An 11,193-nucleotide genomic window follows, 5' to 3' on the forward strand; every position below is an offset into this window, starting at 1 on the left:
TGGGTTCAGTTCGAGCCATCACCGAATTACTGGTCTCATTAAAAAAAAGGGTTGCCGATGAAAAATAAAAGTTTAAACCAATTTAAACAAATATTTAAAAAAATATCTTCAATAATTTCCTGGCTTGGACGTCAAAAATCCAGCTACACCGTTGAGACTTTACAAGTTATTTTTAAAGCAAAATTAACTTTATTGCTTTTGGCTAGTGCAAAATGAAAACAACGCTATTGTTTTTTTAAATAGAGATATGATTCGTTATTGAGTGTTTTAATGAAATTTTTTGTATAATATTATATTTATGAAATTTTGTATTAATTATGAAATGATTCTATTTTTTTTTCGAAAATTACTAATGATTTAAAACACCGGACCTTCCAGTGTTTTAATAATTTGTTGGACAATCCAACGACTTAGAGTTTGCAAAGATAATAGGTAATTCAACTACTGTCTAGCGTTTTAATAACTTGTTGGACAATCAAATATTTTAACAGAGTCGTGATTTTCTAACGCCCCCATATGTGGCATGGGTTAGAACCATAGATTTTTCCCTCGGGATACACAAGTTTACATCCCCATAAATATGTGCAGTTGTGTATTACGAAGTAAAGAATACCTGGTTCTAACCCATGCCACGTTAGGAGGCATATGGGGGGCGTTAGAAAATCATTATTCATTTTAATAATTGTCGTATAGAAGATAATAGGCAATTCAACTACTATCGAACGAGTTACACGATTCAACTGTTGTCCAGCATTTTAGTAACTCGTTGGACAGTCCGACATTTTAATATCATGTTAGACAATCCAACGACTTAAGAGCTTGCAAAAGATCATGGGCAATTCAACTATTGTCCCACATTTTAGTAGCTCATTGGACAGTCCAACATTTTAACCTATACATCGTGGGAACTTTCCAAATATCTCAACCTCTACTATGCTCATGGGTTTCTCCTGCACAAGGGCATTGGACCGTTAACACTGATGGGTCATATAGAGGAGACCAAGGGGGTCAAGGGGCAGTGTTCCGAGACTATAGAGGAGGTGTTATAGTTGTTGAGAGAGGAACAATTGAACCAAGAAATGAATCGAAATAAACACAAATCATGCCCAAAAAGACAGAATTTTACATGATTCCCTCAAGATTGAGGTACGTCTATGGATCACGTCAACCAGCGTGAAAGCTTGGCTTGATTTACAGTACCTCCTTGTTGACCAGTACTATCAGGCTCCACAAATCACAATAATAGCAGTTTGTTCGAGAAGCACTGAAGGCAGATCCGTGCTATGGCATGAGTTAGATACCATCCTTGAAGGTATGCAACTAGCCATCAACAACCAATGCTATTCTATAATTATACCTTCTGATTCATTGACGACTATCAAGATCATTAATAGAGAAATTGATTGTCCGTGGAGAACAAAGGTGATTACAATTCAAATTTGGAAGACAAATAGCCTTTTTTTTTATTTATAAATATTACATTTATTTTTATGTTTCTTGAAAATAATAGAGCAGTTGATTTTTTTACTTCCACAACTAGAAACAAATATGAGATTTTCTTATCTCCATCTTTGTCATCCCTTGAGTTAGGAATCATTTCTAGGGAGGATGCTCCAAGCAGGGCTATGTAGGATTATAATCTTTTTGCCCTGTCTTGTCTCTAGTAGGGGGTCTGCCTTCACTCCCGTTCACCTGTCAAAAAAATATTTCATTTATAAATGAGTCGTGATTTTCTGACTCCCCCTCCCCTTCCCCCCTTCGACATTTTCTCCCATACCCTCCTAACATGGCATGTGTTAGAAACATAGATTTTTACCCCGGATACACAACTTCACATCCCCATAAATATGTGCAATTGTGTATTTGAATGAAAAAATCTATGGTTCTAACACATGTCACGTTAGGAGAGTAGGGGGGGGGGAGTTTCGGAAAATCATTTTCTTTATAAATATATAATTTTATTTTATCATATATATTTATATATTTTCATAATTAAAGATGTATATATTTTTAAATATCATGAATTTGCCATTTTTCCTAATCTTCCCAAATTATTCCTAAACCCAACTTAGTAAGTGTGACTAAAAAGTATCAATTTAATTCAATGCTCCATGCTTTGTCATTAGTGGACTCCATAGACAGATATGTTTTCAACCGCATGACAAAGAACACATTTCCTCATACTCCTCTCCTTTTATTTTTGGCCGTCCAAAAGTAATACGGTGTGTGTGCTGGTTAAGTGATCGAACGGTGTTGATTTCCCCCCATAAATCTTGTGGGGTCCACAGATACATATATTATGATCAAACAGTCTATCTTCTTCAATCTGTAAAATAGGAAAGCTAGAAGAAGTACAATCAATTATTTTTTGAAACCCTAATTACCAGAATTCAAAGCTAATGAACTCGAAAAGATGAGTGGGAATGAGTTCCGATTCTTCTTATCGTGTGACATTAATCTTCCCGTAACCTTTCGAATCGAGAGATTGGAAGGGAATTTACCAGCCAGGAAGTCTTCGGATTCAGGTAAGCTTGAACATTCAATTTAGGGGTTTCGGCTCCAATTTCTGGTTTTTATGCAATTTCAGTAGCAATTATTGTTATTTCATTTGAGTCCGATTCCTTTGATAATCACGCCAATCAATCTCAGAACAGTAAAAGCGAGAAACTTTTACTGAAATTGATTAGGGTTCTACTTATTTGTATCGTAAATTAGGTTTCTAGTTGGGAATTGGGATTAGTTAAAAAATTATAATTGGTTGACAATTGCATTTTGTTCTAATTCGTTTAGCAGAAATTGATTCTACCATCGAGGAGAGGAAGGCGGAGCTTTATGTCGAGTGTGCGCTGTACATAGATGGTGCCCCTTTTGGGCTTTCTTCGAGAACGAGGTTTTCATTGATTTCTAGCTTTTAAATCTGCACTATAGTTGTTGTTAGATGGTTTGATTTTTCAAATTTTATCCGAATGTCAGGCTGGAAACAACTGGACAACCTTATTGCTGGAATGAACTTATCACGCTCACCACAAAATATCGAGACCTAACTGCACAATCACAACTTGCACTAACTGTAAGTCAAGTTGAAAACTTTTGAAATAAATGTGATTTGATAATACATTTGGTACATTTTCTTGTAATTTGAAAATTTAAGCTAATTTTATTATATAGCTAATATAATTTATGATCTTTTTACCATCTCGTTAATTGTATTTTCGGATAATCATACATTTCTTTGTGTAATTGAACTATCATGCTTAAAAATTGTGAAAAAGCAATAATTTTCCTTATATTTTTATAAGAGTTTAGCCATCTCTTCATGTATATAGTGGTGTTTTTCTTGAAACTTTCAGGTTTGGGATGTATCTTGTGATAAAGATGAGGGATTGATTGGTGGGGCTACCATTCTTCTCTTTAACAGCAAAAAACAACTTAAAACAAGGAAACAAAAGCTTAGGCTCTGGCCTGGAAAAGAAGCCGATGGATCATTTCCCACAACAACTCCTGGGAAGGTTCTTTGTTAATTTTTTTTTTTCAGTGTTGCTGTCATGGTATCTCTTTTAATGTCACTTGTTTGCTCACCATGGCTTAAGTCTCTTCAGGTCCCAAGGCATGAGCGTGGTGAGTTGGAGCGTTTGGAAAAGCTTATTAATAAGTATGAAAGAGGACAGATTCATCCTGTTGATTGGCTGGATCGCCTTACATTTAAAGCTATGGAAAAAATCAAGGAACAAGAAATGTCTAGAAGTGGAAATTCTCACTTGAACCTCATTGTCGACTTCTGCAGTTTTGAACACAGAGTGGTTTTCCAGGTAGTATGTTTCGCATTTTACATGTTTCTGATTTCCTTATCAGCTTTTATATTTCTTTGATGGTTTACTTATGCCTCGCGCTTCTGTTTTAAATTTATTTGATATGTTGGTGGTTCATCTTTTATTGTTGGTGTTGAGTGCTTTTTGGGTAAGGCTTTGATGATGCTCTCGCTAATTTAGCCAGCCTATGTCATGTTCAATGTTTCAAAATCTTTGTTCGTTCTGTTTGTTTGTTTGTTTGTTTTCTTATCTTTTTGGGTTGGATAGCTCATCCTCCCTTTTGTAATCCTTTTTCCTTGTTAATATATTTCTGTTGCCTATAAAAAAAAAATGTTTTGAAGTCTTTTTTTTACAATTTATTTTCTTGTCTATATGTTGCCTTGTTCAATGTCATTTTCTGTTGACATGTTTTCTGTGAAGGGATCTTCTGTTTCTTTTTCCTGCGGACATGAATGTTTGCATGATAGTAACATCTTTAGGTTGAACATGTAGGAGTCTGGAGCAAACTTTTTTTCACCATCTCCTGTATCTTCTACAAATGAGATTGTTACTGTGTGGGATCCAGAAGTGGGAAGAACAAATCCTTCTGAGCATAAGCAGCTGAAGCTAGCAAGAAGTTTGAATCGTGGTATCATAGACAGGGATCTTAAACCGAGCTCTAATGAAAGGAAGTAAGTTCATTGTTCTTCCTCATTCAAAATAGGATTGTTTATTGCTCTCTATATCAAATAAAATTTGAAGGTGCTCCTCACATTTATTCTTTTTTGATGTGTGTGTGTGGGTGGGTCGGGGGGATAAGGGGGTTGTATGTTGTGAACATGCCACTTTCGAAATGTGCATCTCTTGTTTGTTGTCATTCATCACTGTCCTATCAGATGGTTTGTAGAGTAAGCATTCCTCTTTTAACTAAAGAGTGGTGCAACATCCCATGTGTTACGGTGTCCTTTAGCATGAGTGATTAAGGGACTCCCCCCCACACACACACGGACACACACACACTTTTTTTAATTTTTTACAAGGGGAAAATGATTTTCCATTGTCAGTTTGATCTTGTTCTACAGTTTTTATAATTTATGTTCTTTCCAGTTACATCTCATTTGTTCCGCATCAATGCAAGATGTATCCTGCTCATTGATTGTTTATATGTATGGAATCTTTACCATGGTTCCTACTTTTGTATTATTTTCCTCTTCTTTTCACATCAATTATGAGTATTTAGGTTTTGATATGATTAGTCTGCCAATTCCTATTTCCATCAGCTTGTAAACTTGATCCTGGAAGGGTGGAGTTACAAATGGGCTGGAAGCTGCAGCCTTTAAAAAGGATGAGATATTCATACTTGGGACTTAGTAGCATGTATATACCTATATAATACAATTATGATTTATTGTGTAAGGATATAACATATTTCATACTTCTAATGGTTACTCCATTTTTTTTTTTTTTGTAGCTATTCTTAATCATATGTTAAACAACTTTACAGGTCCATTTACCAAAGTCATACAATGGACCTCCTATGTTCATCTTGAATCACTGGGGTTAAAGACCACACACCATGGTTGTTTTATGGTTGCCACTTTTGTTGTTCATGTGTCCTCCATAAAGATTGCTCTGCTTCTCTAGATTACTTGACTATCACAATCTGTAAGGTTGGAGAGTTACCTTAAACAAATAGTCAAATGGGTTTGGTTCTGTGCTCATTAAAGATTAGAATTGCTTCCTGACTAGCTCAGCTTGAAGTATTTGTTTTATAGTATATCTCAGTTAGTTGAAAAATTGATATGTCAAGCTAGAGAGCATGATACGTAACAAGACAACGGCAAGCGAAACTGAAACAAACAAAAGCAAAACCGATACCATTTTTATCATTGTGGCTACCTCTGAGACACTCATCTTGGCTGAGACATTTTGAATTGGAATAATATTATGAATAATGCTGACTAGTTCTAGCCTTCCATTGTGGTTGATTATATTTTTCTTGTTGAGCAGGCATTCTTCCTTAAGTGCACTTGTTTGCTTCTATTGCTGTTAAACATGATACCAACTATTTCTGTCTGAAGATTAATTTGCTGATATCTTATCAGGAAGCAAAGCAGGCACTCGAACTGATGGGGAAGTGGGAAACTATTGACGTGTGTGATGCATTAGAGCTTCTATCTCCCGTTTTTGAAAGTGAAGAGGTACCTATTAAAAGAACCGCCATGCCTCAGGCATAAAATCCCTTTCCACTATATTTCAATGTAATCACCTATGACATATATATTTTTTTCTGATAAGAATAAATTTTATTAAGAAAACAAGGCAAATACAACAGCTGGTCGAGATGACCAACCAAAATGAAAAAAATACACCCTTTTACTGATAATAAATACATCCTTTTACAAATCAGTGAAAGTAGCCCTGCCATACACCACAGATTTGATTGATCCCTTGGGATTGATTTCCAGCCTTGATATGAGTGACCCCTTAGGTTGATCCCTTTACCTCTTCTAGAAATCTGTAGAAATTTGTCTTCTACAGATTTGGTTCAATTCATAAAGGAATTTTGTAATTCTCAATGTTTCTTATCTGATATGATGATTGTAATTTTCTCTTGACAGGTCCGTGCATATGCTGTAAGTGTTCTTGAAAGAGCCGGTGATGAAGAACTCCAGTGTTACCTACTTCAACTGGTGCAAGCTCTTCGCTTTGAGCGGTCTGATAAATCGCGCCTGTCTCATTTCCTTGTGCACCGCTGTATGTTTACTGTAGCTTTCTAAGAAATCTTTCAAAGATGTGGTTAATGTGCCAAAGTCTAACAGTATTTTACAGCTGACCTATTGGATGCATCTGAAAGCATTCTTTTGAACTTTGACAGCACTGCACAACATTGAGTTGGCTAGCTTTCTTCGCTGGTATGTCGCTGTGGAACTTCATGATCCTGCATATGCAAAGCGATTTTACTGTACCTATGAGATCCTGGAAGACAATATGATGAAAGTATGGCATCCTCATCTTCCATTAGCTCATATTTTTATGTTCCCATGTTGCAAAACATACAAATATTTGCAGAATGAAACTTAAGGCATATACAAGTTTAAGGGGAAACCATTGAATGAAAAATTTCTGTCCATGTAATTGTTTTATTGCAAAATATTAAAGGGATGGTCTTATCAAAAAAATATTAAGGGACATATAATTGCACTTAATCAAACTTGACAATTTGCAACCAATATAATCAGAACATTTGATTCCGGAAGCTTAAAATGTCGATTCTTGCCTTTATGACCTACATTAGCCTGAAAATTTAGTGGTAACATCTACTTACAAACAGTTGGCAGCTGGCATGGATGGAGATGAAGATGGCTTCAAGTTGTGGCAAAGTTTGGTGCGCCAGACGGAATTGACTGCTCAGTTATGTTCTATAATGAGAGATGTCAGAAATGTACGTGGTGGGACTCAAAAGAAAATTGAAAAGCTAAGACAGCTGCTTTGTGGTCTTCTTAGTGAGCTTACCTACTTTGAAGAGGTGCTTTCTCTGATTTTAATATCTTTGTTTATTTATCATGCTATCTACTAAATCCCCTTGTCAACATATTTTTGTGAATGTTGATACTGCGACCTGGCTTTAAAACCCAACTTCACCTACGAATTACTAACCACTAACTCGCTAAAATATTTGACATATTTTTGTTCTATCTATTCAACTTTGCGTAGCTTGCCATGTGTGGTCCATTCTGTTAAAGGTATGCAGTGTAATAGTCTGTTCCTTTGTTACATATTCAGCCCATACGATCACCATTGGCACCCGGTTTACTCATCACGGGGATTGTGCCATCAGAATCTTCAATATTTAAGAGTGCACTGCACCCTTTGCGTCTGACCTTCCGAACAGCAAGTGGTGGAAGTTGCAAAATCATATTTAAGAAAGGGGATGACATACGACAAGACCAATTGGTAATTTTGAAACCTTTTGCTACTGTTGTTAGCTGCACCTAAGTTCATGAATGTTAATTGTGCTTAACTTTAGTAACCATTGACATCATTGATCATTTTATCTGTGTGGTTCTTTTAGGTAGTTCAAATGGTTTCTCTTATGGATCGGTTGCTTAAATTGGAGAATCTTGACTTGCATTTAACTCCATATAGAGTACTAGCAACTGGACAAGACGAAGGAATGCTCGAATTCATACCATCAAGTTCTTTAGCGCAGGTAAAGAAAAAAGGGTTTGAATAATGCTGTCCCTGCTGGGAGTAATGTATTAAATAAACAGTTTCACACGTTGTCTCAAATAATTGTATTGCAAACCATAACTAGACTTAAGTCATGATAATCAATAATCACCAAATGTCCAAGCTAGTATATTGCAAAGCAAAAGCAACATGTATTTTGTTTTTTGTTTTTTCCCCCATTAATGATGATTATTATGTGTACCTCTGTGTGTGTAAACTCTCTTTTTTCCATTTGCACCCTGTGATGGGCTAATAACTAGTTTTCTCCATGGTTCAAAATTTCGTGGCGTTTTAGAATGTTTCGCGCCTGTAGCTCAGTGGAACACATAGGTTTTTCATGCCATTTTGGAATGTTTCAGCAAAACACTTCGGTTTTGGCCAAAACATTGATCCTCGAAACATTCAATGTTTCGGGAATATTTTGGAATGCTTCATAATGTCTCAGAATGTTGCACTCTTGACCGTTTAGTTTTTCTCCTGACTGAAACATTGCCTTGAGTGGAAAAATGCTGCATCATGTTTGGCCATCATATAGGATTTCATCTATAACTTGTAACGTGTATGGGCTTGGATCCATAGCTCAGTTGGTTGTCATAGTGCAATGCAACTTTGAGATTGAGACTTCAAGTCCAGCTTACCTGTCAAAAGAAAAAAAAAAATGTAGCAAATACTATCTTGCAGTTTCTGATGACTTTGATCTGTTCAATTTTCCAGATTCTATCAGAGCATCGTAGTATTATAAGCTATCTGCAGAAGTTTCACCCTGATGATGATGGACCATTTGGGATAACTGCTACATGCCTTGAAACATTTATAAAAAGCTGTGCTGGATATTCCGTTATCACATATATATTGGGCATAGGTGACAGGTAATCATCAGTTTTAGACTTTTAGTTCTGAAATGTGAGTATATCATAGAAATGCTCTTGCTATTTTTCTTTTGATTGGTATAAATACTCTGTATATTTGTTGTTTAATGAAAGTAATCTTTTGGACTTTAATCTTGAAGAATCTAAAGATTATTCAATTTACCTTGAATCTTAAAATGAATAAAGAATGTGGAACTCAAAAAGATATCTAAGGATTATTCAAAAGAAAATAATTTAAATTGAAAAGGAAGATGAAAGTTAAAAAAAATAAAACAATGCACTTCGACTGCTACCTTAGATCCTTTGTGCTTCATCTGTGAAAACTTGTATCATGGGTTGCAACCCAAAGGCAGCCTAGCTATTGTAGTTGAACTGGGCTGAGCGGAATTTTGATGATTCATTTCAGAACTCCTTAGAGACATAATTTGATCCATTAGGGTCTATAGAAACTCATATATTGCCATTTGAAGTACTGATTGTTTTACAGCTGCTTTTATTTGTCGGTAAATTTTTGGACTATATTGCATATACATGTAAGTGAAATTCCATCTGTGGCCATTGTCAATCCGCATGGTCATATATAAGATATAACAAGTAGAAACATATATTCTCATATAAATAATACCTCATGAAACATAAAAATAGCTTTCTCTGCGTTGAGAATCTCTTACTTTTCCTTCTTAGTTATTTGAATTTAGTTAAGTACTTCATACAATTTGTTAAAAAAAAAATGTAGAATCCTTGATAGATTATTTTAACCATATGCAATACACCATTATAAGAATCCTTCCTAATCTTTATATGTAATTGACATCTCAAGTTGGTTATCTCATTTAACTTTTTCTCCATGTCACATGTTATCTTTTCTGGAGAATTGTTTCATACATTCTTGGATTGTAGGCATCTAGACAACCTTCTTCTCAGGGATGATGGGCGCCTCTTTCATGTTGATTTTGGTTTTATCCTTGGCCGAGATCCGAAACCATTTCCACCACCGATGAAACTTTGCAAAGAAATGGTCGAGGCCATGGGTGGAGCAGAAAGGTATCTTTTATTGTTATGTTTTTCTTCTTTATTCTGATTCCATCACATGTTTTTTACGGTAGGTTTAAGATCCTGCGAAAAGTTGTCAAATATTATACATGTTCACTTCTTGGATTGGTTACAACTTACAACTAATGGTATATTTTTTAACTGTCCAAGTTTTTAGCTGATTGAATGTTCTAGATGTGTGGTGACCAGGTTCACCTGTACATAGGCTACGGCCCACCTCAGAGTTTCCCATAAACTCTGAGTAAATAATAATGTCAAGAGGCTTTTTTTCCTCCTGCAGCCAATACTATACCAGGTTTAAATCCTATTGTTGTGAAGCATACAATATCCTTCGGAAGTCTAGCAACTTAATCTTGAATTTGTTCCATTTGATGGCTGGTTCCAACATTCCTGACATAGCTTGTGACCCCGAGAAAGGCATTCTCAAGGTGGACTCCTTTCACATTTTCTCCACGTCTTCCCTTAAGAATGACTTATGTTGCTTGTTTTAATTAAGGGTTCTTTTTTTTTAATGCTTACTAGCTCCAAGAGAAGTTTCGGTTAGACTTGGACGATGAGGGCTCCATACATTTCTTCCAGGATCTCATCAACGAGAGTGTTAGTGCATTGTTCCCACAAATGGTTGAAACCATTCATCGGTGGGCCCAGTACTGGCGCTAATCCCAAAATCTCCTCAAGGTTACACGACCCTTTGTATCCAGTAACTAAGGTAAAAGTCTCTTTTATTTGTCTTTTGTTCTGTTTATTAAACTTTTCCTGAATTTTCTCAAAATAACTTCCATCTTTTTTCTTATGATTTAATAAATCTTCTATTCTAACTTATTGTCTCATTTTGATTATTTACGGCCCAGTTTGAAGATTGAAGGCTCGTAGTACTATCGGAGCAAGGCGATATATTATATGTACATAGAGTTTACAAGGTTTGATGATATATTGGTCTTGTAAAATTATTCCAAATTAGTGTTAATCATCCATTCTCTTTATTGCTAGTTGGTTTTGCCTTGTAAAGTATCATTCTCTTTGTAGACAGATTAAACTCACGCCATCCTATTATCTGACCAGGCTCAATGGGATGGTGTGGCCCACAAATCCAATGATTTGTACACGAGTTAGTGGACCATGTTTATGAAAAAAGATTGGATCCATGAAGGATGATTGCTCAAGTCCACCATATAAATAAGAGTTGTGTTGGAGTGACCTCGAGATTGGACCTCATATCGCACATCTTGACGTGATAGTGGATAGGACCC

The 11,193-nt window shown here is 35.7% G+C and overlaps 1 protein-coding gene across 1 annotated transcript; it reads left to right on the forward strand.

Annotated features, from left to right (window-relative positions):
• The first annotated feature begins 2,201 nt into the window (after positions 1-2,201).
• On the forward strand, positions 2,202-10,932 carry VPS34 (vacuolar protein sorting 34). The gene is made up of 17 exons (XM_086446766.1): positions 2,202-2,525; positions 2,794-2,890; positions 2,974-3,070; positions 3,351-3,509; positions 3,600-3,809; positions 4,302-4,482; positions 5,814-5,989; positions 6,410-6,545; positions 6,667-6,788; positions 7,123-7,317; positions 7,575-7,745; positions 7,864-8,001; positions 8,736-8,890; positions 9,791-9,934; positions 10,224-10,371; positions 10,466-10,652; positions 10,795-10,932. The coding sequence occupies exons 1-16, from the start codon at positions 2,414-2,416 to the stop codon at positions 10,601-10,603; spliced, it is 2,379 nt and encodes a 792-aa protein (XP_086302892.1). The 5' UTR covers positions 2,202-2,413; the 3' UTR covers positions 10,604-10,652; positions 10,795-10,932.
• The last annotated feature ends 261 nt before the right edge of the window (positions 10,933-11,193 follow it).

Source organism: Akebia trifoliata, chromosome 7 (assembly GCF_017979445.1).
Source record: "Akebia trifoliata isolate Shusen 1 chromosome 7, ASM1797944v1, whole genome shotgun sequence".
Taxonomy (NCBI): domain Eukaryota; kingdom Viridiplantae; phylum Streptophyta; class Magnoliopsida; order Ranunculales; family Lardizabalaceae; genus Akebia; species Akebia trifoliata.